Consider the following 26,780-nt stretch of genomic DNA (forward strand, 5'->3'; position numbering starts at 1 on the left):
ATAGTGGGAAGTGCAGATTGTGAAAGGGGGAGAGAGAGAAGGGGAACGACATGCAGCAAATGGCCACAGGTCAGACTCGAACCAGTGGCCGCTGTGGCAAGGACTCAGCCTTTATATATGGGTCGCCTGTCCTACCGGGTGAGCTACTGGGACGCCTTTTGTCTTTCTTTAAACCAAACACAATCATCTTCGGCGGTGCTACCACAGGATGCAGCGAATGTGTCCTTGCTAAATAGATAGCGCATGTGAAGGAGATTGCCACGTGATGTATGCGGCCAATGATATAGAGCCACAATCTACATCTGGAAAAAGAAACCAACATGGACTGTCTGTAGAAAACAGGAAGCAAACAGTCTCGGTGTCAAAGTCCCATGTTTTGTGGTAGCTCTGTAATAACATCACACTGTTTCCTGCTTTACTCAAGATGGCCAGCAGTCCTGTTACTACGGCCGATAGAGGTCTTGAAGGTAAACAAACAACTGATGCTCTTACACACACACAATTCTGAGCTTATTTTTATTAAAACATTCAAATACTTTACTTATTTCCAATCTGTTGTTTACTAGTTCTAAAAAACAAGTCAGATGAAACTTTACTTTTCACTTTGTTGAAAGACTAAGACTAATTTTGCGTGTCATGTGGCACTTTCGGGTGGACGTGTATTTATTAGTGAGTGGATCACTATTGTGCTCTGAGGGCTGGAGTCTGCTCTCTGCAGCTGCTGGTATGATGCAGTGAGCAGCACTCAATACATACTGACGTGTCGCTCTGCATTTGTTGTTGCCTCCAAGAATAAGTTTCTTTTTTGACATTATAAATATATTCTTCCGCATTTCATAGTGCTGAGAGTTTCCCTTGAACACAGTTGATAACTGAGAACAAGTCCCTCTCACTATTTCCAGAAGCCCTTAAGATGCTGAACACTCTGCTTCATGTGAATGAGGCTCACTCAGTCAAAGATGATGAGGCGTAATCACTGTTTGCTTCAGCAACAGGAGGAAGATGGGGAATCGCTGTGTGTGTGTGTGTGTGTGGCATGTAGTGTGTGTGTGTGTGTGTGTGTGTGTGTGTGTGTTTGTGTGTGTGGCATGTAGTGTGTGTGTGTGGCATGTAGTGTGTGTGTGTGAGGCATGTAGTGTGTGTGTGGCATGTAGTGTGTGTGCGTGTGGAAATGTCTCCCTTAATCCTTTTTCAAAAGATAAAGTGGAGTGTGTGGTTGTTTTGAATGTGCAGGTGTGCACAAAAGCCATGCAAATCCAAGCTGTTCCCTCGGCTTTCTCTATCCTCCATCAGGAACAGCCAGTTCCTGCTAGGCTTCCCACCCCACTCCTGCATTATTTTCCTCTGCAGTTAATGTGACCTAGCCTTTGTTTGAGGTAGATGTGATGTGACGTGACAGGGGAAGGCGACGGGAGAGAGGGCCTGATCAATCTGTGGGCCTAGTGACTGGAGCAGCAGGAAGAAAAACAAATCTTTAGAGCTCTGATTTAATATTTTAAAAGAATACTTGTGTGTTGGTTTGGGCTGATTGTAGCTTGTATTTAAAAAAGAATAATAGCCAGTGATAATGGTGCCTTTTGGCTGTAAAACCATGCAGTAAAATAAATATAAATAAATAAGATGCTCTCTAAAAATGTTTACTATATCGTGATTTCAACCCGGCCAAGACTGTGAATACTGGATGGGGAGCACTGCATCCTTGTTATTTCGCAATTGACTTAAAAAGATCACATTGAGATAAAACGGTGGACTGGATTGTTTACAGCAGGTGCTAATGTATTTTGACGCAACACACTATAACACATAGCTTACTATGCTGCAGAAAATCAAGATTCAATGATCCGGGTGCTAATATGCTAACATTACATAATTGAAATGCACTAAATGTTTAACTTTAATAAAACAACGCAAGCACAATAAATTACGTGAATTTAGACCGAGTGCTCTTAATAATAAATGTATTCTTTTGATTATGAAACCGCAGCCTTATTTTGTTACAGGTTTCTGGATCTAACAATCTGCTACCAGTAGGAGAAGCTTGCTGATGAGATGTTTTATCATCAGTAAATTGTTATTGTAATTTACCGATAGTCTATAGGGACAACTAATGTAGGGAAGGCTTATCCTTCTACATTACCCGTCGCTCCTGCTAATTTGCTTAAATGGTCTATTATGTAGATGTCATAATGCAACTGAAGTTAATTTGATAACAGTACCCTTTAGACACACAATTATTCCTGACATTTGTTCTTGCAATGACAAGGTAGTCATGTCCCCAAGCACACCCTGCTTTATCGTAATTTCACTCTAAATGTGACCATAATTTACAAAATGAACATCCTGCTGTATTGAAACTAGCGATTGAGACCGTAATCTCATTAGGAAAATGTTTACCGAGAGGCAGGGTTATTAGACTTCTATACAATCGGACTTCTTTTTGCAACCAGAGGAGTCGCCCCTGCTGGATATAAGAAAGAATGCAGGTTTAAGGCACTTCCACATTCACTTTTCAGACGTGGACGATGCCCCTCGTCTGTTCCAGTTTGTTAATACCATCATATCAGCACACGCCTCTGGTCTCACACAGAACATCATAGAAAACATGACAAAATTACATATTACACCTTTCAATGTGTGTTTTATGTGTTTTTCAACAGTCGTTGTCGTAATCAGAGATCAATCGCCTTGATTGCCCTTTTCATCCTGTCGAGCAAGGAAATGCACCTCACTTAAACTATTAAATCTCAAAGCTGATAAGTTGGTACGAGAAGAAAGAAATGTACTGCTGCCTCCTGCCAAAGGAAGAAGAAGCGCAGCAAACGTATGCTTTCCACATACAGCCATGCCCTCTTCTCTCAACACTTCTCTATACTGCAGTTATGTAGATAAGCACTGTATTCTTCAGAAGATAAATCACTGCAGGTCTGCAAGGTCAGATGCATCTATTGGCTACACGAGGAGGCTTTCAGCTCTCTGTTGAATGTACAGTACAGTGTACTGATGCTGTGCCTGCTTTGTGTATTTTGTCAAGGACCCTTGAGGTGGTAAAGAAAATATGCAGGTACAATTATAAATGAACAACAAGTTGATCAACTATTTTCTTTGGGTGCATTAGGTTTCAGGTTCTCTGCCTTGCTTGCCAGCAAATAAAGGATTTCATTTTGATTTTGGCAAAATATGTCTCTGTTTGCTGTGTGTTCACAACATCATGATGACGGAGACAAATAAAAGCAAGGTTAAGGGTGAAAGTGGTTCACTAATGGAGCCAAATTAAATCATTTGTTCACACTCTGCAGCCCACACTCTCCTCTTACTGTAATTGGCTCTGCCGAAGCTTCTCCATCCAAACTAGTTGAAATGTGACAGCTACTGAAAACACTTCATATTCATATGTCATATTCAAGGTTCACTCTGTTTTAATCAGTCCATTTTCTTTTTCCTCAGTTTGTTTACCCAATTAAAGAAATATGCTACACGATCATGAGCTTAAAATATTGATTTGCTGGTGCTGCACCGTATTTTGTTGAGAGGAAGCCTCCATCTTCTTAATTAATCTTCCATTAAAAGCAGAATACTAAGAAGTTCCAAATGATTTATTTATTTATATGGCACTGCAGCACGAGAAAACGCAGTGCCATATAGTCAGCCCTACATACTGACCCACCGCTCGCAGCTTTCAAGCCCGCTGGCCATCAGATAACAGGGTTCACTGAGCGGCGGCCTGTCTGCTCTGATCATCTTTTCATTTTATGTTTGTGCACCCTACATAAAATCACCAGCACATTAAGTATTACAATGATTTTAGTGGTAATACACTTAAGAAGTTGCTTAATTTGTTAAAATGTGTCTGTAAAATATCAGAATTATCTGTCTGTGTTCCTCTTTGATGGCAGCTTGTTCGTGCAGATCAGACATTCTACCACTCAGAAGTGATTTATTTGAACAGTAAGCGTAGTGACACAAATGAAGATGTGATTATAACTAAAGCTTCAAAGGATGAGTATTGGATGAGTATTGGACGTTTCTGGTAGATGGTAGTCTGCCTTTAAACTGGAAAAATGATATGAATGATCTTGGTGTGTGTGAATTTCCTTGTGATGGATATCAAGGTTGAAATGAAATCACTTTTCCTCCTCGTTCTCAGCTACACAAATATATCCAAAAGAAACGAGTGGATCTTCAAATTCAACAAATGTGCAACAACCATAAATAATGTTGTTGCCGCTTTTATAGAAAGATATTAAACGGTAGCATAGAGAGGGAAAATGGGTTTATTTTCATCTCAACCATTTGACAACATGGATGGGATGCGGTGAAAAATATTGAACCTAATTAAAAATTGGCCTCCATAATGAAAATGTGTGGTTACCTGCTTCTGTAAACAAATAAATACTGAAATAAATAACCAGACCACTGATGCTCCTCCGCCTCCCACTCCTACCAGGACATTGCTCACACATGCAGCGGGCAAATCATTTCAAGAGACGGATAACTAGTTGTGATAAGAATGACCAAATATGACAGTTCCTTTTTGTTTTTGCTCAAATGAGTCAGGAGTCGAACAATACATCCCCCTCGCTGCTGACCGATAAAAGGTTTTTTCCTGCTGCTGCAATTTGTGCGCGTGCGTGTGCGTGTGTGCGCATATAGCCTTACTTGAATTAATTTGTCTGATTGGACTTGATAGGCTTCTCGCTCGTTGAATCCCACAGATGGTGTAGTTAAAGTAAGTTAAGGAATGGCAAGTAAACTGCTTGATTGTGTCACTAGGTAATGAATCATTAAGCACATTTAACATCCATGCCTTATACAGCCCACTGCACCGCCACTTTGTGGTCGAAATGAATGTGTTTGAATGTGTGTGTGTGTGTGTGTGTGAGAGAGAGAGACATGCCATTATACTTGTATGAATAGTGAATTCATGGAGATCTTTGAAATGGAACAGTTATGGATTTGATCATTATCTTAGTATTAATAGTTATATTACAGGTGAAATGTGTGTGCTCCATTTTAAAGCCTGCAAATCACCCTACTCTCTGATGAAGTTCAGTTTTTATGACATTTGTTATATCTGATAACTTCTCTGTGTTAATTAATATAAGTGCCAGTCCACTGCAAACCTGCACCCAAAATTGTACTACTACTACTTCTACTATTAATTTTCCCCTCAGGATGAATTGTAAAAACTTTGCTGATCCCTTGGTTTTTCATTTAGCACCATCATCAGGTTTTCATCAGCCTCAGCTGTGTTAAGTAATGCAAATGCTAACATGCTGATGTTCAGCAGGTATTATATTTTCCATGTTCATGTCCAGCTTGTTAGCATGCTAACATTTGTACAAAACACAAAGTACAGCCTAGGTTGATGGGAATGGCATTAGTTTTGCAGGTACTTAACAACGTATTGAACAAATTAAAGCTATCACCTCACGGATAATGAGATAAGATGAAAAGTTAAGGGGTCACTAAGGGATCATGTACCTGGGGGGACCATGAATGCCTGTACAACATGTCATGGCAATCCATACAATAGTTGTTGAGACATTTAACTTAAAACCCCAAATGTGACCCTCCTGATGTCGCTTGAAGAAAAGTCAGTGGATTGCTCATTAGGATTCATCCTCTGGGAGACCTTTTAAGTAATAATCTTGTAGATTGTTTGATTTAAATAAATGTCTGTTAAGTCGCTATATATCGCTGAATGTGGAAACGCATTGGGAATTTAGCCGAAGGCCCAACCCTTGCATTTGCAGTTTAACAAACTGGGTGTCTGTGGCGACATCCACGGGAAAAATCCCGAGCGGCGCAGTTAGTTGGTCCGCCACAGAGCCAAGGCGGAGATAACGCAACACACTAGCTCTTCAACTCACTTGTGTAGGAAGTGCCGTTCTGCTTTTTCCAGTCTTTGCTAGCGTTGCAGAAGCGTTACTGTGGTTGAAGAAACAATGTAAAGAATGATGACTACAGACGATGAAAGTTAAAAAAACAAGTAACAATAAGATCCAAAAACATACCTGCAATTACTGCTTATCGCCATAGGTACTGTCAAAGAGAACGAAACAGAGATCTTTGAAACTTTAATGTCTGTAAAAAGTTTGATTGCAATCTATCTAGTACTTGTTAAGATATTCCGTTCTGGACCAAAGTGGTGAACCATCAACAGACGGACTTTGAGCCATGCTAACACGGCACAAACTGTGATACAGTGGGTATTGAGCCACGGCTGTGCAGATGGATGAATGAGCGTGACCCACCTGGACAAAATGGAACACTGTGATATTTTTGAATATCCTGACACACTTCAGGAATAGCATAACATGGCCCATTTACTGACCACCTCTTTTCCTTGGATGGCTGGGCATAGGCTCACTTTACATATCTGTGTTCTTCCATCTGCAGAACAAAACCTGCAACGAGCTTTGATTTTCCCTGTCTGTGGCAATCTACCACTGACTTGATTTTCATTAAAGATGAAAGAGAAAAAGCTCAATGAACAAATCCTGCTTAAATGTCTGGGTATATACGCACATACGGTGGTCACACAATACCTTCAGCTGTTTTCATGTGTGCATTTATTTATGCATCAGTCAACCCACAAGCATTTCCTGAGCAATGCGGGAAGCCATGGGCAAAAGCATGAAGCATAATTAGCTCTTCAGCATTTGGGTTGGGTCTTATCAGGGGGACATTTATTTAAATTTCTGAGTGCATGTCGACTGTAAGTAACTCGACCCACCAGACCACCCACACAGAGAGGGATTGCATTTTGGTTGATTAAACTTCAGTCTCACAGGTGTTCTCACTGTAAGATGTGGCCAGCCCAACATATGTGGTAGTAATGGAAGGTTTACCATATAAATCTATACAATATTATAAAGTGAAAATATTTTGTGAGGGATGAGCGGCTTTTAGACTCAATTCCGTAAAAGAAAACCGATTTGTGTAATGTGGATATTATGAGCCACTTAAGGCGGATGTTATTGAGCTTAAACAATTAAAATGGACTCCCTTAACTGTAACACAGCCCTAAGTACCACAAAATGCCCCCTTCGCCGCCCTTGCTCGGACCATGCAAATAAAAGGTTGTAGCTGCTGGACGTTCGCATGTTAACATTGTCCTTGTGAGCATGTTAGCATGCTGACGTTGGCATGGCTCTATTTTTGTAATTTTGTGAGAAAGAGAACCGTGCTACACCTGTCAATCCAGTCCAGTTTATTTAACAAGCTTTTAAAATCTGGAAGATAAATGTTTCTTTCTCCAAATGTGGATATATTGTAGATCAACTCTCTCACAGCCTCTCTTTCTGTCTTTCCAGCTCTGGTGGGACGCTGAACGCTGCGACCGGAGGCTGGTCCAGGTCACGTTGATGCTGGTGTTCCCCAGTGCTCTCTCCGCCACCTGCTCCTGCGCCGCTCCCACCCCCCCGCCTGCCCACCATGGCTATGAGCAGTGACCCTGGCTGTGAGAGGCTGGACCCCGACTCTGACAAACAGACCAGCAGTCTCACAGACATCATGGCCGCCATGACGACAAAAGACTCTGACGGCTCTACTACCAACGGCGTGAGGAATGGCAGTGCTCAGCAGGACGGGGCTCAGGCCAAGAGGACCCACGCACTGCGACCTCATCTGACTGGGAGGAAGTTGTCGCTGCAGGAGAGAGGCACCTACATGTCTTCAGGAGGAGGATACACGCACATATCCCCTCGCGTGGCTCGCAGGCCCACCGTGGAGTCTAAACGTGTGTCCATATCAGATGCTCAAGTGAGGAAACTATTTTTATTCTTAATTATTAATAATCATTAGATAATCATCAAAAAGGTCTTCAACTGCACAATAAATCACAGGTTTTTTCATTTACAGCATCATCATTACGTTAGATAAATAGAAGACATCAAGGCAGACACTCGACGCACTGTTCAAAGACGAGACCTCGGGAAGTGAAGTGTAGAAAACCTACCGAACAACAACCTTGACATTAAAAAAGACTTGAATGCTACATTTCGTTTAGAATCCATCATTAAATTTATGGCAAACCAATGTTTTCCATGACGGTGATGTTTTGTGCTGAGATGTTGTTGGAGGTGCACTGGCTTCATGCAACTGTTTGCTCATTTAAAAAAGCAAAATGTGTTGGCAGTGTTGGTTAAGCTACTTTGTAGATGTAGTTTAGTTAGCTAAAACTACTTAGAAAAAGCAGGTCATACATATACCAAACAAATAAAATACCCCACTAAAGATTATTTAACTTCACTTTTTTAGAGTGTTTGACCAACTCGAGCACAGGTCTAAAAATAAAAGGGCTGACTTTTCAATAGAAGTACAATCTTAACAACTAAAACAGTCTTGCACCTTTTTAGACAGTATGAACAGTTTGAACACTGGTCACAATATAAACAATATATTTGAACTTGTCAGAACAGAATCAAAGAGGTTCAATTACAGCAGAGAAGAGCATTGGTAAAATAAAAACAATAAAAATGTCTTTCCTGCCCAAAGTTGTTTGTAGTTTCAGAAGTTAACTGCACAAAAAATGGCAACAACAAAAAGTAATTTAACTATTTGAATAACTTTGCAAAAATTAAACTACCAGCAAGCTACTGCACAATGTAGTGAAGTTACTTCCCAACACTGCACTGGGTTGCAGCACGTTGAGGTGAATCCCATTAAAACATATTCTTCCTGATACTTACAGTATTTTGTTGGCTCTGGGTTTGCTTTTTGTGTCTTTAGCTTTGTTGCTGCTACATTTCAACCATGACTGTCTCATTTAATATCGAAACTGGCTTCCTGGTCACAGTGAACAAACGTAATCATGGACATGATTCCTCTAGGGGTACGCCTTACCCCCATTTAAGAAACACTGAACGTATACACCTATACTCTCTGAAATGGCCGTCATCTGCAGTCCTCTGGTTTGGACATTTGCGGACATTCATTTCTGCAGTTGGGTGTGACAGGTGGTACCATAACGGTGACTGAAAGACAAACCAAGAGAAAGCAGCTCCGTTGTGTTTATGAGAGCAGTTGTCATAGCTAGATATGTGCTCCGTGTAGCTCAATATCTCTGCATTATCGCCAAAGAAAGTGGAGCAGAAGGTCAGTGGACAACATGACAGGGAGAGGGAAGGTGAGCGCACTAGTCTCCCATTACCACCCACCATGGAGTAATGCCTCTGTATTAGGTGATTTATGTTAGTGCATCATTATCCCAGCTTCTGTCACTGATGTGCAGTCTATATAATCCTCCATGCTCTGTGAGCAGATGGTTGAACATGTGAGAGCATTTTCTTCATATGTTGCTTTTGACAAGAGCACCTTTTGAGTGTTTCATCAGACAGACATGAAATGCTTTTTACCAGCATTTTGCTGCTGGATACACCATTAAAGAAGAGAGGGCTGGGGGGGGGGGGGGGAGCAGCTAATCATTTGCCAGGTAATCTCTTGTTGTCTTGCTGTCTGTTATGCTGGAAACTTCACATGCCTGTTGCAGTTCCGATATTGTTAACATATCATTGTTAAACCTCTGAAACCACCTGTTGCATCGCCTGCTTTCCAGAGTTTTAGTGAGTGATAGACACACCATATCAAAATGTCCTGTGCATTGTCCTTAAATAAATCAAATGAAATGTCTGACGCATTCAATGTGGATACATTTTGGTGGTGTATCATCAGCATACATTTGAACAACTATGATCAAAGTGACTTGACCCTTGTTAAGTGAAGTTACTTGATTACTGTCACTGATGATTGTACAAGTATTACCTACATTGTTTCATAACCTTTTAGACTCAGGAAAATATTGTTTGTGGTTAGTTTTATGTTACTCAGCAGTTAAGTAGCACCTTAAAGGAATTGTTTGACATTTTATGAAATTTGCTTTCTTTGCGAAGATTGATACCACAAAGATTGATGCCCGGCCAAGAAATAGTCCCGCTAATAGTCGCACAACCTCCTTCAAAACAGCAAAGTATCGTTCTTAAATTTGGGTTTATGTATGGAAGAAACGAACACAATATAATGTGTTAATTAGTGAATTTAAGAGGTTCTGATAAGTGGATTTTGTCACCTTTTGGACAGAACCAGGCTAGCTTTTGTGCTAAGCTAAGCTAACCAGCTGCTGGCGGTAACATTTTGTGTAAAGTCATGAGAGAGGTATTGATCCTCTAACTCTCAGCAAGAAGGTGAATAAACCAAAATGTTGAGCTATTAATTTAAAACTACCTATGGAGATGCTTGTAGATACATGCAGCTGAAAGCATCGCTTTGTGATAACCCATCAAAACCTAAGAGTATGGTGTGGCTGCGGGGATTGCTGAATTTCCATTTTCCTCTGACTTTTTCCAATTCGAAGTGAGCATTAAATATTCATGACATCTGCCAGGCTGTGGAACCCCTCTGAATTTAACAGAGTGCTGCCACAGACTCACAGACCTGTCATTGTGTCCTTTCCAATCTGAAAATGAAGTGAAACGCACTGAAATGAAAGGAACTCGCACTGAACCATAAAAAGGACTTGTTTTGCTCTCACTGAATCTACAATGAGAGAGAGAGAGAGAGAGAGAGAGAGAGAGAGAGTAGAGAGAGAGAGAGGAGAGAGAGAGAGAGAGAGAGAGAGAGGAGAGAGAGAGAGAGAGAGAGAGAGAGAGAGAGAGAGAGAGAGAGAGAGAGAGAGAGAGAGAGAGAGAGAGAGAGAGAGAGAGAGAGAGAGAGAGAGAGAGAGAGACCACAATGGGAAAAATACTTGCACATGCATGTTTTCATAATTGGTGTCAGTTTCTGTTATCTCCCCACCCCCATAATAGACAGAAAAATGTCTTCCCTGACTTGTTTGGAAGTCAAGTACTAAGCTATATCAGGATACACTGCGTGTGTCTCTTATATAATGGTTTAACTAAAGCACAGAAGCGTTTTGCTCCTTTTGTTTTCTCTGTGTGTTGAAGGAAACTCTTCTTTGGGTTCTCACTCCTGACTTTCTCATCGCATTTGTTATTTTCTCTCACTCTATTTTGTACACATAAAATAATAATGTGTATGATTTTCTCCCCCCCCCCCCCCCCGCCACTTCTCTGTTTTGTGGGCAAAATTAGGATTAAGAGAATCCAGAGAAAATCCAACTAAAAATACTGGGTTAAATGTTTGCCTTCCTACTTGGGAGCAAGGATTCATGTCAAAACAGGATAACAAGTCAAGCTACGTTCATAACCATTAATGACGGGGATCTACAGCACCCACTTTATGAAATAATAACTGAAAATGATTCAAAGAAATGAGAGCTAAATCGAAATGTACTAAAATGAAATACTTTTCCTCTTTTTCTGATTAAGTAATAGACACCGGTTTGGAACGTTGTCAGTCCATTAAATGGCCGTTGTTAGTTGTTTTAACTACGACTATAATTCTCTGCATCCACCTGAAGATGCATTTCCAACATTAATAAAGAGTCGCATTTTTGTTTCACTTAGTTAGGCGCCACTACGTGGATAGGGTTAGGAAAAACAAGGTGTTTTGATTTAAAATAAGTATACGCAGACTACGTTTGTTATGTAACGCAATGTCAATTAAGTATGTTACATCACTTAAAATAACTAAGATAAGTTTTTTTTGGTGAAAGTCCTGTGTGACTTTTCTCCACTCCCACCCACCCATAGTGGACTTTATCACCAAACTTTCTCCTTTGTTCCCGTCATAATTATTATGTCCACAGCAATCATGTCGTTAGATGATAACGTAATCGTAACCTACTCGTAGGTGTAGCAAATGATAAGCACTGATAACAGCCATTTAATGGCCTGATATCATCCGAAGCCTGTGAATAGAAATGACCATAAAAATAACGATATTGGAAAAAATGATAGACCTGTGAACTGTAAGTGTTAGAGCTTCAAGATCTTCAAGTCTCGTTTGGAAGTTTCCTCTGAAAAGTTCCCACAGTCTTGTACAATATATCTGTTACGTCTGACTAATTGTATATTCAAAATAGCAGAAGCAATTTGAGAATGATTACTTTGGCAGCCCCTTGAGCAAAGATGAGTTAGTGTCACAGTACATTGGTACAGTAAATGATGTGCTTATCTTGAATCTTGCTAAGTACAGCAGAAGTTGAGTCATTTAATATTTCATCTTTAAGGAAATCTAAAAGTAAAGAGAGGCGGTCATTTGTCCTCTTTTAGTTGATCCACCTCCCTTGTGCCATAAGTTAAGTCTTCCATTTGTACCAAACCCAAGGACATATAACCGAAAACATAATAAACCTTCTTCTCTGCAATGCTCTCATTTTGCTACAGAAATAATACCGTTCTATCAAAAATCATCCATAATGGCAGGTTGAGGAAATGATTTTACACTTGCAGGCTTTAAATAATATCAAACGCAACCCTTTTTATTACACATACATCCTGAGGCAGGCATGCTCATCAATCATAAGAATGAAATTCATGGCCATTGATTTTGAACGCCGCAGTGATGTATTTGTAATGCAATGATATTGATCAGTTGTTTGGTAATAGATGGAGGGATGTTGGAGAGTTTGGTACAGATAAGACACAATGAATGACACAGGATCAGGGAGAGGAAAAGTGGCCGTGTTGCATGTTGAGGGAAGACAGCGGGGCGGCGCTGGTAATGTGAAACAGTATTCTAACGTGACAGTGTGATCGAAAGAGCCCTCTAAAGATTTATCGTGACCCAGTGACGCATTTATCCATGTACATGTGTGGCAGATGTATTTAAGGCTTCCTGCATGGCCCTCTTTATCCTTCAGGCCTGACAGAGTATTAACTGCAGTGCAGCGCCCACTGAGCATGTGCTGGCAAACTGTGAACCCAATGGAAGTCCTCTCAATCCCTCCTACTGCTCTTTTCTTTGGATTCTCCTCATTTGCCTTTCCCTTTATCCTTTGCCGCCCTATTTTTCTTTTATTCTCTTTATTTCTTTTCAACCATTCAAAGCAATCCTTATCTAAAAGTTTCCCTGCTCGCCTAACCTATCAAAGCCCCGTCGTCTGTTCTATCTCTCACCCTTTGTCATAATCCCTGCCCACAGTACTTCACACCATTATCGTCGACGGTGCATAACCCTCCGATGAACAATCCTCACATCTCCCGCAGCACCAACAGCAACGCTCAGTACGAGCTACATAAGCAGAGTATTATGTAACCAACTATACAATGTCATATTTTCTAAAATACCTTGCCTAGTGGCGAGTGAAGTGCTGCCCTGCACCAAGCAGTACTGTGTTGGTGTGTTTCCATTCGTTCTGTGTTCTCCTACCTCCTCTGATCCTGTAAACACGTATATTATAATCGATAAACTATCAGCCGATAATCCGAAGCAAAATTGTTCTCATTGACCCGACAAGCGCAGCATCTACACACTCTGATACATCAGTGTTGGGAAGTAACTAGTTACATGTAACAGAGTTACGTTTTTAAATGACAAATTAAATGTAATTATTACCAGTAACAGTTACTGAGAACCAATATGTAATTAAATTACAGTTACTAATCAAAAGGTCGGTGATTACACAGACGTTACATCCGAATATATTGTTTTCATTAAAAAGCTTAACGTCATAGATTATAACCTTCATTCTGTCTTGTGCTGTGAGCTTTACACTGCCTGCTTTAACTTAATGTTTATAGAACATTTCAGCATTATTGCCAACTTAAAAACATTTGTTAGAAAAGTAATCAAACAATGTGTTCCATTACTTTGAGGTAATTAAGTTATTTATTATTAAGTTTTTATTTATATCTGTAACCTATTACTGTACATTTGTAAAGTAACCCCAACATTACATACAGTAGGTGGCGGTATGCACCTTTAAAGTTAGTTTGTGATCCACCGATCAACACAGAGATGAAGAAGCACAGCACGCTGACTAGAGACACAAACACGTCGTCGCCGGTGTGGATGTTTCACAGATTTAGAAGAATACACCACAGTCGCAGTTTGAAATACAAACTTTTTATGTGCTTTACTAGAAAAAAATGTACATTTAAAGAGTCAGAAGTGTTCTTTGTTTTGTTGGTAACAATAGTGAAGTCACTCAGATTTGGTTAGGTCAACACTATGGAATAATAAATCTTACTATATCTTAGCCTTTCTTGCTCTCAGGTGTGCAGGTTGTGAAGTTCTTTTAAAATACAAAAATGTGAAATGATCAATCATCTTATTGGCATTGGCTGAATAAAAAAACATTGTGCATCCCTAATTTGCACACTTATATCACTGCTCACTTTCCACTTATTGACTAGGGTGTGTGTGTGTGTGTGTGTTTGTGTGTGTGTGTGTGTGTGTGTGTGTGTGTGTGTGTGTGTGTGTGTGCGCATGAGTGCACCCCCCTCAGCACACACACACACACACACCCCCCCTGTCCTGCTGTGGTCTGCTCTCTGCCGTTCCCCCTGGCTGAATGTGCTGTAGCAGTGGTTGCTATGGAACTGCAAATCAGTCATTTAAGCAGTAGCACTCTAATGGATTTGCAGACGGTAAACAGAAACTACAGACTGCATCGTTACCTACATCTCTGAAATAAATGACTCAACACGTATACACACACACACAGCAGGAACATTTTTCTCCTGTCTCTTCGCTTTAGATGATGAAAGCTTTCTGTCTGTCATGTTTATGTTGATGATTTAGTTTCTTATATCCCAACCTTTTCCTCTCCCCCCTCACAGGACTGCATCCAGTTGAACCAGTACAAGCTGAAGAGTGAGATTGGAAAGGTGAGTTCTCTCCCGTGTGTTCAATGTGGAGCAGCAGCCTTCAGAAGATTGACCCTTTGCTTAATGTATCTGTTAAGTGACAAAGTTCACGTTCACAGCATGTGCACACTAAACGTTGTGAGTTGTTTTTATTTTAATGCTAGCAGATTCTTACATCTTCCAAATAAAATAGTAATAATAAAAATTTTTAAACTACTGTTTGGATCTATTCAGGTAAAAAACACCTTACCATCCATAGTTGGCTTAAGCCATACATACGTATACATTAGCTTGTTCAAAACAGTCCAGTAATGTCATTTCTCTTTTATCATACATTATTCTGCATTGTTGACTAAAGTTCCCTTTACTGGAAATATGCTAATATACTATCAAACAAGACTAAGAGTTAAGAGCCACGCCAGCAGCTCTACGGCTGTACTTAGGCTTTTGAGTGGTGGACACACCGGCCAATACACTAGCATGGCTGACAAAGTGGAAATGTGTGACAAAAACACTAGATTGGATATTGCAAAGAGCAGGAAACAAAAAGCAAAATGGCAATATTCATAATGTGCAATAATGTTGTACGCTGCACCATTTCAAACTTCACAGAAGACCCTGAGCTGCAGCATTTCTAAATCTGACAGCACACCAAATAGAGTCTGAAGTTTTGCATTTCAAAAAGTGACGCTTTGAGATAAACTCTTTGGGGAATTCACTGTGGCAGCAACAGAGATTGAAATTGAAAAACTGGCAATCTGAAAAGAGTCAATTGCACATCATTTACACAATCAGGCCAAGCACACGGTGGTTTTTGGTTAGCAAATGGCATTCAAAGGGCCTATTAACAGCAGCCGTATTGTTAGATATTAAAGTGGTAGATATTAAAGGCTAAATTAACGAGTGTCAGATTGATATTTACATGTTCAAAGGTTCAATTTTGCTTTCAGAAATCAAACCTTGATATTAAACCAACCATCAATATTAGAAAACATAGTGAATGTTAGGCGTTAGGCTTCTGATTTGTGACATTTGTAAAACTTACATTTGGAAGAATTGCGTGTGTTGACTAAAGCCCACAAATGGATTTTTGTCTGTCCACGAGACAAGCTCTTCTATTCATTTAACATCCGCCAGCTGGCAAATTTGGCTGAAGAAGACATCAGAAGTGATATAACTCTCTAACTTTATTTAATTTCTGTGAGCATTTGATCAGCTTTCCAAGCAGTTTTGTTACTTGTTTGCACTTATCATGCTGGGATAAAAAAGGATTATGATGGTAAACACGTGCATCCCGGGGCTGTGTGTGTGTGTGGGAGGAGCCACTCTGTGCTGCCAAAGGATAAAAATTTTGTTTTTGATAGGAAACTGTGCTGCCTTCAAAACACTCTCAATAATGATGCTGCCGTCTGTTCTCGAAGTGATGCTTTAGGAATCAGGTTTTGTTGTTTAAATGTGGAGCTGAGGCACAAATCGTGGGTATAGCATTGGATTCTCATTGTGTTGCAATGACAAATTGTGTCCCCACTTTAAAAATGAATGTCTTTGTCCTTTATTGCAGGGCTCCTACGGTGTGGTCAAACTTGCCTACAATGAGGATGATGACAAACATTATGTAAGTCCTCATTTTATATTTCAGCAACTACTCTCTGATTAACAACAGAGCTCTCCTCTGAGTTTGTTTCAAGCCTCTCAGCCTCTATAGTTTAGACAGAAGAGCTTTACAGGATCTCAGCAGTGCTATTGATTTTCCACTTTGTTGCTTCGCTGTGAGTTCCTATCCCCTCAAATTGCATCCGTTGCTGTGGAAGAAACTTGGAAATGAAAGTGACTTAAAGTGCATCCAAGACTTTATGATCTATCTTCAAAGCCGTGCAGCTGTTGCTTTGTGTTTCAAGTTGCTGCTTTGAGATCAGTCCACGAGGGACAATCTGGATATGAGCCGGCCAACTGAGATGAGGTCATTTCAGGGGTTTCCATCAAGGTGATTTGTTCCCAAACTCTCAGGCCCTCCAGATTTAAGCCGTTTTTATGTTTGAACACAACTAAGCTGCCCTGTACAGTAACAACAATGAAACAGTTTGGATGAGTCATGTCGACTAAAGCTGCCAACCCTGGATGGGTTTAAGATGTACTTTTGAACAGGAGCCAGAGAGAGCTTGGAGCGAAACACAACCCAGTATCAACATGGCAGCTTTTAAGTGGGCTGCAGAAGGGTAAACGACAGGAGTTTATGTAAGGACGCAGACGAGCCCTGTAACATGAGTGAAATATTATACCAAGGGTTGGAAGCATGCAGCTTTAAATAATGTCCACCTGCAGAGCTGCTCAGACATTTGGCAGAATTCAACCCTGTCTCCAAGAAATTATATCGACAAATTGGCAACAGTAAATACATTTTATGAGAAACATAATGCTGCCCAGATATTTCATCCATGTAAGGAAACTATATAACTCTTTTTCAGTTTTTCTACAATATTTCCTTGTTGCAAACTGAGGCTGCAACTAACGTTTTTTGTCATTATCGATTATTCAGACGATTATTTTTCTAGATTAATTGTTTTGTCCTATAAAATGTGAACAATGTCCATCCCAGTTTCTTAAATACCAAGGTGAGGTATTTAAATGTCTTGTTTTGTCAGTCCAAAACTCAACGATAAGATTTAATATGATATAAAACAGAAACAAAGCAGGAAATCTCCATATGTGAGAGGCTGAAACATGATTCAAGCTGTTTTTCTGTCAATTGACTAATCAATTATTCATCTAAACATTGCAGCTCTATTGCAAACTAAAGAAGGGAAACTAACTAAGGGAAAAGATCATGGACTTGGTTTTAATAATGGTTCAATATTAACATAACAGTAGTGAAGGGAAAGGTATTAAATAACATTTTGTTTAGCAGATTTTCTGGAAATTTGGTTAAAATTTCCTCTTCATGTGGAGAAAAACCTGACGAAAGTGAAAAAAGGAAATCTAGTTGCAAAAAGGAGCCTCAGATATTTTCCTTTTGTTAGAATCACCCACTATGAAACCAAAGACAAATGTGTAGCATGTCAAATGCAACATTCCCTTCTTCCTTTGTCTTTATCTGTCCCAGCTGCCTCTAGTATTTCTGTTAAGTTATTATTTTTTGGTTTCTTTTTTGCGCCTTTGTTTCTGCTCTGTGTGGAAGCGTTGTTGCATTTGATGCTGACGGTTGACACTGATGCTAAATGTTACCTTCTGGGACAGACTGCCAGTTATTGCAGACTGGCTCAAATGACAGACAAATAACAATGACAGTAATCAAGAGAGGAGGAGAGGAGTAATGACTGCATGGAAGGGTGATTCTATTTCCTGGCAATCTGAATTGGTTTAAAAAAACAAAAAAGTGATTGGATATTTCCATGCGGAACATCTGCAGCATGAGCCGACATACAGTCAGTCTCACTAGACCAGACACAGGAAAGCTAATGTCTAGTAGTTCACCTGGTTCCCAAGATATAAAGATATAAAGAGGAGGTGAATGTTTGAGAAATAGAAATTACCATTATGAAATTATGTAGTTAATAAAAATAAAGTTGTAGCACCTAATATTGATGCCAAGTTCTCAGCCTTGGCATCAACATGCTACGTAAAACACTGACGATTGTTTATGTTGATAAAGCAGCAGCGGTTAATTTTAAGATGAATAAAAACTTTTGGACTTGAAGATCACGGGATAAAATTACATTATATATAAACATTATGTTAACTATAGCCTATACAGAATATATAAAAAATGTCCATATGTTATCAAGCTTGTGTGCACACAGTTGTGTTTACATAGTGCAGTAAAGAGTCAGTAAATTGCATTCACTTTCAAAATTGATATTATGAAGCCCAATATAAACTGAAATCATGCGGACCTAAAGTTATAGTCCTTAAGATGTTCATGAAATCAAACCGTTTGAGATACTATTCATGAAAAGCATCTTTCAGTAATAACTATTCCGTTTCTATATAGTACTTTTCACTGTGAGTGGCGGAGTCCGCCATTCCTACGCTGGATTCAGATTGCCTACCTTCACACAGGGAACTCACAGGAAACGATGTTACATGTAATCCGGTATTACTGTTTGCTCTCCTACAGCTTTGTCAGATTTGAATTCAATTACATCAAACATGCAAACTAAAGATTTGTGAAGCCGTGACCAGAATCTCAATGTATTTGTCACAGAGGTTAGCATTGATGGCGCATCAAAATGCATCTACAAAGCAAAACGTGGTAATGTTTTGCATTTTTTATTTTGACAGCAGGTCTGTTTTAAATATCGTGGGAGTATTGTAACAATTGACTTCTTTATTAAAATAATATGAGCTTTGTGAAATACAACCTTTTATTTCTCGGGTGTAACAAGTTTGATTTTCATCTCTTAGCAAACTCGAGGCGCAGTGCAGAAGTCTTGTTTACTTGCAAATACTGCAGATTAGAGAGCTGAAGAATTAAAAAAGGCACAATGGCACAGTGAGGGAACAATATGGTGACTGACATCATGCTTAAACCTTTTTTTCTTCCACCTCCTACAAAATGCTGTCGTGCTTTTGGCTGCCTTTGATAAACACCACATACCACTACCAGTACCTCCTGAGCACATAGCACAAGGGTTTTAACTGAACTCACGTTACCTTTTAAATTGTGTTTTCCACAGTTACTGTCATACTTGCTTAAAAATAAATATAGTCATTCACAATTTAATGTTTTGTAAAACACATTTACAGTGAGTAAAAAAGCGATGACACACCTACACCGTCAGAATTTTAGCTTATGAGTCGGCAGCTCTTTAGTAGAGCTCCACCATCAAGTTGATGATTCTGATTCTGTAGAGAACTCTGGTATGAATAATGTAATTGTCCAAGTTTATGTTGCAGGACCATTTTTAACTGTTTGGTGACTCTGAGTCATTAACCATCCTCCAACAAGACACTCACAGACACGCACGCACACGCACACACACACACACACACACGCCATTGTTTTGGGATGGTCCATTATTCTGAAACCTATAGTCAGAAAAATGTCCCATTGGTCCGACAGCCCGTTACCCTGAAAACAAAAGCCCCTTGTTCCAAAAATACTCCCTCTGCCAGCTGAAACAGATGCACACAGCTGATTACTATTTAGAATGATGTCATCGGACCTTCCCGGTCCCACTCTGATTTGCTTACCATGATATTCTAACTCTAACCCGAATAAATCTCACTCATGCCTAAACTTAACCAACCCAACCAACAAAGACTACAAAGAGCACTGCAGAGTAGTACGGGTCATGCCTTTGCATTAGTAGGAAAAACAATATTGCAATCATGACAATCATTCTGCATAATGGGACATTATTTGAGCTATTGGGGTCTCAGAATAGTGGGCCATCGCATCACACTGACGTTCTGGTCGTGTCTAGTATTTTGGAGAAATGTCTGACATGCAGTGAATGTTGTTTACTGTCTTTCTTATGCCCTTGCATAACCAATTCCATGTAACAAGACGTCGTTATGGCTTTGAGTTTGTTCCCCCACACTCTCTTTCTCTCACACACACACACACACACACACACACACACACACACACACACACACACACACACACACACACACACACACACACACAGTTGTCCTTTATACATGCTCTTTTCCATGAAAGATTCAGTTGCCTCAGACTCTCATACCCCTGACCTTTACCAAGCATAATAACACAGACAATACATCCATTGACTTTAAAACATGTTTCTGGCTTTGATAAGGCACATGTGAGGACACATTACATTTGTTGGTACACCTGCTTTTAGTTCTAGTTGTGCATTCTTGATGAATGTATGGTTCTGTAGGCTTCTCTTCACTGTTGCATGTGAGCACATTGTGATTTAAACTCGTTCTCTACTTCCCTAGGCCATGAAGCTGGTGTCCAAGAAGAAGCTAGTGAAGCAGTGTGGTTTTCCACGTAAGTCCTATTCTATTATTCTAGACAGACACTCACACAATTCAGTGTCTGTATGAGGATGTGAACAAGGAAGTAACATAATCACAATTACTAACACTGCCATGTCATGTTGGGTTGAGTGCCAGTGAATGACAGCATTTGTCAGCTACAGAAGAGGTTTAAGCAGCATGTTACATCTAACAGAGCTCTTAAAAAGTGTAATTATGTGCTGGATCGCAGGTCATTGCAAAATAATAATCATGTAAAGGGGAAGAGGTTTCAAAACTCAAATGCCAAAAGACAAATTGACACATTTCCTTGTTAATGCTCTGTCACACATATCCGTATGGCAGAAACGTATGCCAGCGCATACGGAAATGTTTCAGAGTCCAAATACGTCCAACTTTTCATCGGATCGGAAAAGTGAACATATACAGATACACATGTCTAACCTATTGATAGAGCATCACTTACTAATACCAAATGTATCAGACGAATGCATAAGATATACAAAAATATGGCGTATATAAAATATCGGCAACATGCTGGAGTACGTTGATATAAGGTATAAGTAGTATTCGTTAAGAGCAGGCGGTGTTACACTGGGGTGCGTTGTTGAACGCTGATGTTTTGAGCATGTTCATGTGCTTCATGAGATATGCAGACATTACGTGACTTTAGACATACGTGAATACGGAATACGTACGTGAATATTTACCTACGTAAATATAGTACGTAAATACCTACGTGACTACGTTAGAGGAACGTTAGATATAGGCTACGTCGGCTGACGGTGACTCCTACAGCCAACTTATTGATAACGAGTGGATACCCTATTCCTACCCTATGTTAAGATGATGCCTGACGACGGAGTAACTTATTAAACGTGTTTCTACAGTACAGCTAGCGTTCAGCATGTTAGCCGTTCTCCAGCATCAGCATGACGTGAACCAGATGGCACTTTTCTTTGATTGACAACACTTTTAATTTTAATTTAATTAAGATATACTGTACATATTTTTCATTACATTCTGTACATTCTTTTTTCTATATCTATATTCTTCTGTATTTGCTCTTATTTTTAATTTCTCCTACTGTGTTTATATTTGCACCATTACACACCGAACAAATTCCTTGTATGTGAAAACCTGCTTGGCAATAAACCAAATTCTGATTCTGATATACTGTCTCCGATCGGAGTATCTACCTAATTACCTTTGCAAAACTACCTTTGTGCCATGTTTTTCTTGCAAGCCAATCAGAGCATGTTTTTCAGAAGAGGGCTTAAAGAGGCTAAAACTGAGTGTTTCAGAGGGTGAATACAGGTACATTCAGACGGGCAGTATGAGAAAAATAAAGTGTTTTTGAACATGTGTGTGTGTGTGTGTGTGTGTGTGTGTGTGTGTGTGTGTGTGTGTGTGTGTGTGTGTGTGTGGTCTGCAGGTCGCCCACCCCCAAGAGGACCTAAGGTGGCTCAAGGAGAGCAGCCCAAAATCTTAGGACCCCTGGAGAGGGTCTACCAAGAGATCGCCATCCTTAAAAAACTGGACCATATCAACATTGTGAAGCTGGTGGAGGTGAGAGTTTCTCTATCTTTTGCTTCTATATTGAACATAAAACATTAATTGGTTGCTGCCTTTGCATTCAGAAACTAACCAATGCATCAGTCATATTGCTATACGAAGGACCAGTGTGTAGGATTCATTTGTGTGTGTTTGTAGTCTAGAAAATGCATGTGAATTAACATGACATTCAAAGCATAGGCTTACAAGATAATCCTAGAAAATTGAAATTACTGCACATTAGGTGCACACAAACATGTGTCTAGGTGCTATATAAATGCTGTGACGGTATCATCCCTCTCGTAACACTCACTCTAGAAACTGCCTTTTTTAAAAGAGTCGTCAGGACATCTGTCAGGTGGTGTCACAACTATACCTACAGTATATAGAAAGTGCCGCAACACTCAGTTAGTCATTCCACAGCTGTAATGATGGTGCAGAGATGCCGAGAGCGCAAATACAGAAGACCTAGAAATGGTGACCAATCAGAGCAGACCGTGCTTTTTCTGAAGGGCGTCTTAAAGAGACAGAACAGAGCGTTTCAGACAGAGGGGGATTTTTTTCCATTAAAGCATGTAAACATGTTCTAGTAGAAACCCAAAATACAAATATGAACCTGAAAATTAGCAGAATTTGTCTCCTACAATTGTCAGTCTAACTAGCACAAATAGCAATCATGCAGTGCCCCTCCCTACCAATTGGGCATTTATGAGCCAATTAAGGCTAAATCAGTAAAATAACTTTTTTCTTTTAGCAACATGGTATAGCATGGCTACTTTTTATTTATGTCACATCTTCATGTCAGAGCAGAAATATAGGAAACAGGTGGGGAAATAACCCTAACCCTCCAGCACATCTTTCACCAGACAGTTTTATAATATTTCAGTGATTTATTGTGGAAAAACAAAGCCTCTACCATGTAAATAGATTTTCATATTCACAACAGCCTGCGCTCTCAAACTTGGGTCGAGTTGGGGAAAGATGGATGGACTTTCTTACAGAGGTGGCTGTTTATGAAAGATGATAGCTGATTTTCAAGACATGACTCAGGATGCTCGCCGTTCCCTTGCGATATCATCAGTGTTTTTGAATCTTGGGCAGATGGTTGGGAGTCAGCTCAGGGGCTCAGTCTGGAGGAAAGCTGTCTGGCTTGCTCCGGTGTAGAGGGTGCCAGAAATATCTTATTTTATTTGTTTTTTTTATTTTTGGGTTTTTTCTGTCTTTTATATTTATATATATATATAGAGAGAGAGAGAGAGAGAGAGAGAGAGAGAGAGAGAGAGAGAGAGAGAGAGAGAGAGAGAGAGAGAGAGAGAGAGAGAGAGAGAGAGAGGAGAGAGAGAGAGAGAGAGAGAGAGAGAGAGAGAGAGAGAGAGATCGGGTCATTTATCGCAGATGGTTGGGCGGAGGGCGCACGCATGCTCACCAAGACATGCAGTTGTTATGAGAATAGACCCTTGGGAGTCCCAAGCTCAATTCATGCAATTTATGCCCTTTTGATTCATCCTCGGCACATCAACAGCTACACATAGGATTACTGGGCTACTTATGGTTTGCACTTTGCACACACAGCAGCTCATTAACTGTTAAAAGCTTGTTTTTATTTTACTTAGAACAAAGGGAGCAAACAATGCTTGGTGCAAAGAGAAGAGTATTTGTTTAAGTGTGTAAGACAGTATGAGCCTGTTCAAACACAGGAGTAAATAGTCTTCCTGTTGCTTTGGAGGCAATATCCTGCCCTTGTTTTCCATTACTCTGTGTCCTTGGCAGGTGTTTACCTTCACTGTGATCATTTAAATTCACCAGGATGTTGTGTCTGAACCCTGAGCAGTTTCAGGGCGGTTTTTTTTTTTGCTCCTGTCACATTTCACTCACTGTGGCCTCATTTTTTCCTGCATTAGATACAGTAAGTCCTGCACCTCTATGGAAACAGCACAATCATGGCTAGTAGCAGGGGGTATAACATGATTGTGTTTTGTGAAGTATAACCCAGTTGTACAGTTTGTTTTTACTGGGGTTTGTGAGAACCGAAGCATTGGCTAATTAGTCCAGTGGGAACACCTGTTTTTAGAAACCTGGCCAAGGCTGGATTATCAACTGGTTTGTGTTATTCCAATATGAAAATATCACCACTAAAGCACAATATTAACTTACAGGATGTGCTCCACACATTTCTCATTGCACTGCCCTTGATCGCAGTTCCCTCTTATAACTGCATAGTCCTTGGTAAGGAAGTAAAGACTTTTGAATATCTGACTTTTTATTTCCTGAATGTTTATACGGTCAGCTTTTTGAATGATCTCGACAAGAAATATCACATTAGTTTTTAAATTGCTCACACCCACATGGACCTTGAGTTTTTCAGTGGGAAGTCTCCATTTAGGATGATTGTGTTAATGTTCCAGGTACTGGATGATCCAGCGGAGGACAACCTTCACATGGGTATGCAGAAATATTTTCTTTGACCAAATCTTTCACTCTATGTTCCCCCTTTCTCAGCCTTAGTCACAACATATGTCACTAACAAGTGTTCATATGACTTCATAATTCAGACCATCTCTTGCTTCCTTCCACACCACCTCAGGGCTCACACATTATGCATAAATCTTCCATTAGCAGTGCCAGGTCACAGTTAGGGTGCCTGTATTCGTGTGAGACGTCAAACTCTTTATGCGCTTAATGTGGCACATTCATTATAATAATGTGATGCTGGGGTGTTAGCAGTGGTCATACCCAGCTGAATTAAATGATAAATTGTTTGGTCTTACATGTTCTTATTTCCTCCCCCCTCTCTTTTTCTAACAGTGTTTGAGCTGATGCCTAAAGGGTGAGTCAAGAACATTTCCTTTTTCTTTTTTTAATAATTTAAGGCTCATCCTCCTCTACCTTCACCTCCTCACTTCTTCATTCCTCCCTCTCCTCAGTGTTCTCCTTCATTACTCTGAGCTGACACAGTGTGGGTGTTTGTTCCAGCCCTGACTTCAAAGGGATTCATAATGTTCTTAGTTTTTCACAGTTATTACCAGTGGCAGTAATCCGTCTAAGTGTTTCACGTCCAGATGCACGAGCTGTTCCTTCCTACACCATAAACAAAATAGTGATGATCTAATGATCGGAGGCCTTTTGTTATTCTACGAGAATCGAGGTGGGAGGGGGGTAGCTGGTATCATTTCACACATGTTCAGAAATACTACTTACTTTTGTTCTATTTGCTTTTTCATAACGAGAGAAAGTGTTTGCGCTCTTGTTGGCCCTAGGAGAAAAATGACAGCTGAGCTAATTGATACAGCTGCTACTTAGATTTTTAATATCACTATTGCTATTCCTTTTTTTGTATATATATATATATATATATATATATATATATATATATATATATATATATATATATACTGGGAACCATCACCTTATCGTGGTGGAGAGGTTTGTGTGTCCCTATGAACCTGAGAGCTGTGTTGTCTGGAGCCTAGTGCTCCTGGTAGGATCTCCCAAGGCAAATTGGTCTCAGGTGAGGGGCCAGACTAAGAATGGTTCAAAAACGACTTCATGAAAGAAAGGAAAAGGAAAGGAGAGACCCTGCCCGGAGGAAGCCCGGGGCCCCCGTCTGGAGCCAGGCCCAGAGGGAGGGCCCGACAGCGAGCGCCTGGTGGCCGGGTTTGCCACGGAGCCCGGTCGGGCACAGCCCGAAGAAGCTACGTGGTGCCTCCCATCCATCCATCCTGTGGGCCCACCACTCATGGGAAAAACCGCTGGGGTCGGGTGCACATGGGTGGCAGTGATGGTCAGGGACCTCGACGGACCAGACCCGGGCAGCAGAGGCTGGCTCTGGGGACGTGGAACGTCACCTCTCTGTGGGGGAAGGAGCCGGAACTAGTGCGGGAGGTGGATCGTTACCAGTTGGATCTGGTGGGGCTTACCTCAACGCACAGTCTTGGCTCTGGAACCGTACTCCTGGATAGGGGTTGGACTCTATTCTTCTCCGGAGTTGCCCAAGGTGTGAGGCGTCGGGCCGGGGTGGGGATACTCACTAGCCCCCGGCTGAGCGCCGCTACGTTGGAGTTTATCCCGGTGGACGAGAGGGTCGCCTCCCTACGCCTTCGGGTTATGGGGGGGAAAACTCTGACTGTTGTTTGTGCCTATGCCCCAAACCGCAGTTCTGAGTATTCGGCCTTCTTGGAGACCCTGAATGGAGCCCTGCAGGGGGCTCCAGTAGGGGACTCCATAGTCTTGCTGGGAGACTTCAACGCACACGTGGGAAACGATGGAGACACCTGGAGAGGCGTGATTGGGAGGAAGGGCCTCCCTGATCTAAACCCGAACGGTCGTTTGTTGTTGGACTTCTGTGCTAGCCATGGAATGGCCATAACAAACACCATGTTCGAACATAAGGATGCTCATAAGTGCACGTGGTACCAGAGCACCCTAGGCCAAAGGTCAATGATCGATTTCGTAATCGTATCATCTGACCTGAGGCCGCATGTTTTGGACACTCGGGTGAAGAGAGGGGCGGAGCTGTCGACTGATCACCATCTGGTGGTGAGTTGGATCAAGGGGTGGGGGAAGACTCTG

At 40.7% G+C, this 26,780-nt stretch overlaps 1 protein-coding gene across 1 annotated transcript in view; it reads left to right on the plus strand.

Annotated features, from left to right (window-relative positions):
- camkk1a (calcium/calmodulin-dependent protein kinase kinase 1, alpha a) overlaps positions 1–26,780 on the plus strand; it is a 67,721-nt gene that overhangs the window by 14,505 nt on the left and 26,436 nt on the right. The window contains exons 2-8 of the mRNA XM_029447507.1: positions 7,317–7,764; positions 14,685–14,732; positions 16,273–16,326; positions 20,619–20,670; positions 22,093–22,226; positions 24,617–24,653; positions 25,017–25,038. Of these exons, the coding sequence (XP_029303367.1) occupies positions 7,438–7,764; positions 14,685–14,732; positions 16,273–16,326; positions 20,619–20,670; positions 22,093–22,226; positions 24,617–24,653; positions 25,017–25,038 (674 nt within the window). The 5' untranslated portion in view covers positions 7,317–7,437. The remainder of the gene's footprint in view (positions 1–7,316; positions 7,765–14,684; positions 14,733–16,272; positions 16,327–20,618; positions 20,671–22,092; positions 22,227–24,616; positions 24,654–25,016; positions 25,039–26,780) is intronic.

This window comes from Cottoperca gobio, chromosome 14 (assembly GCF_900634415.1).
Source record: "Cottoperca gobio chromosome 14, fCotGob3.1, whole genome shotgun sequence".
NCBI lineage: Eukaryota > Metazoa > Chordata > Actinopteri > Perciformes > Bovichtidae > Cottoperca > Cottoperca gobio.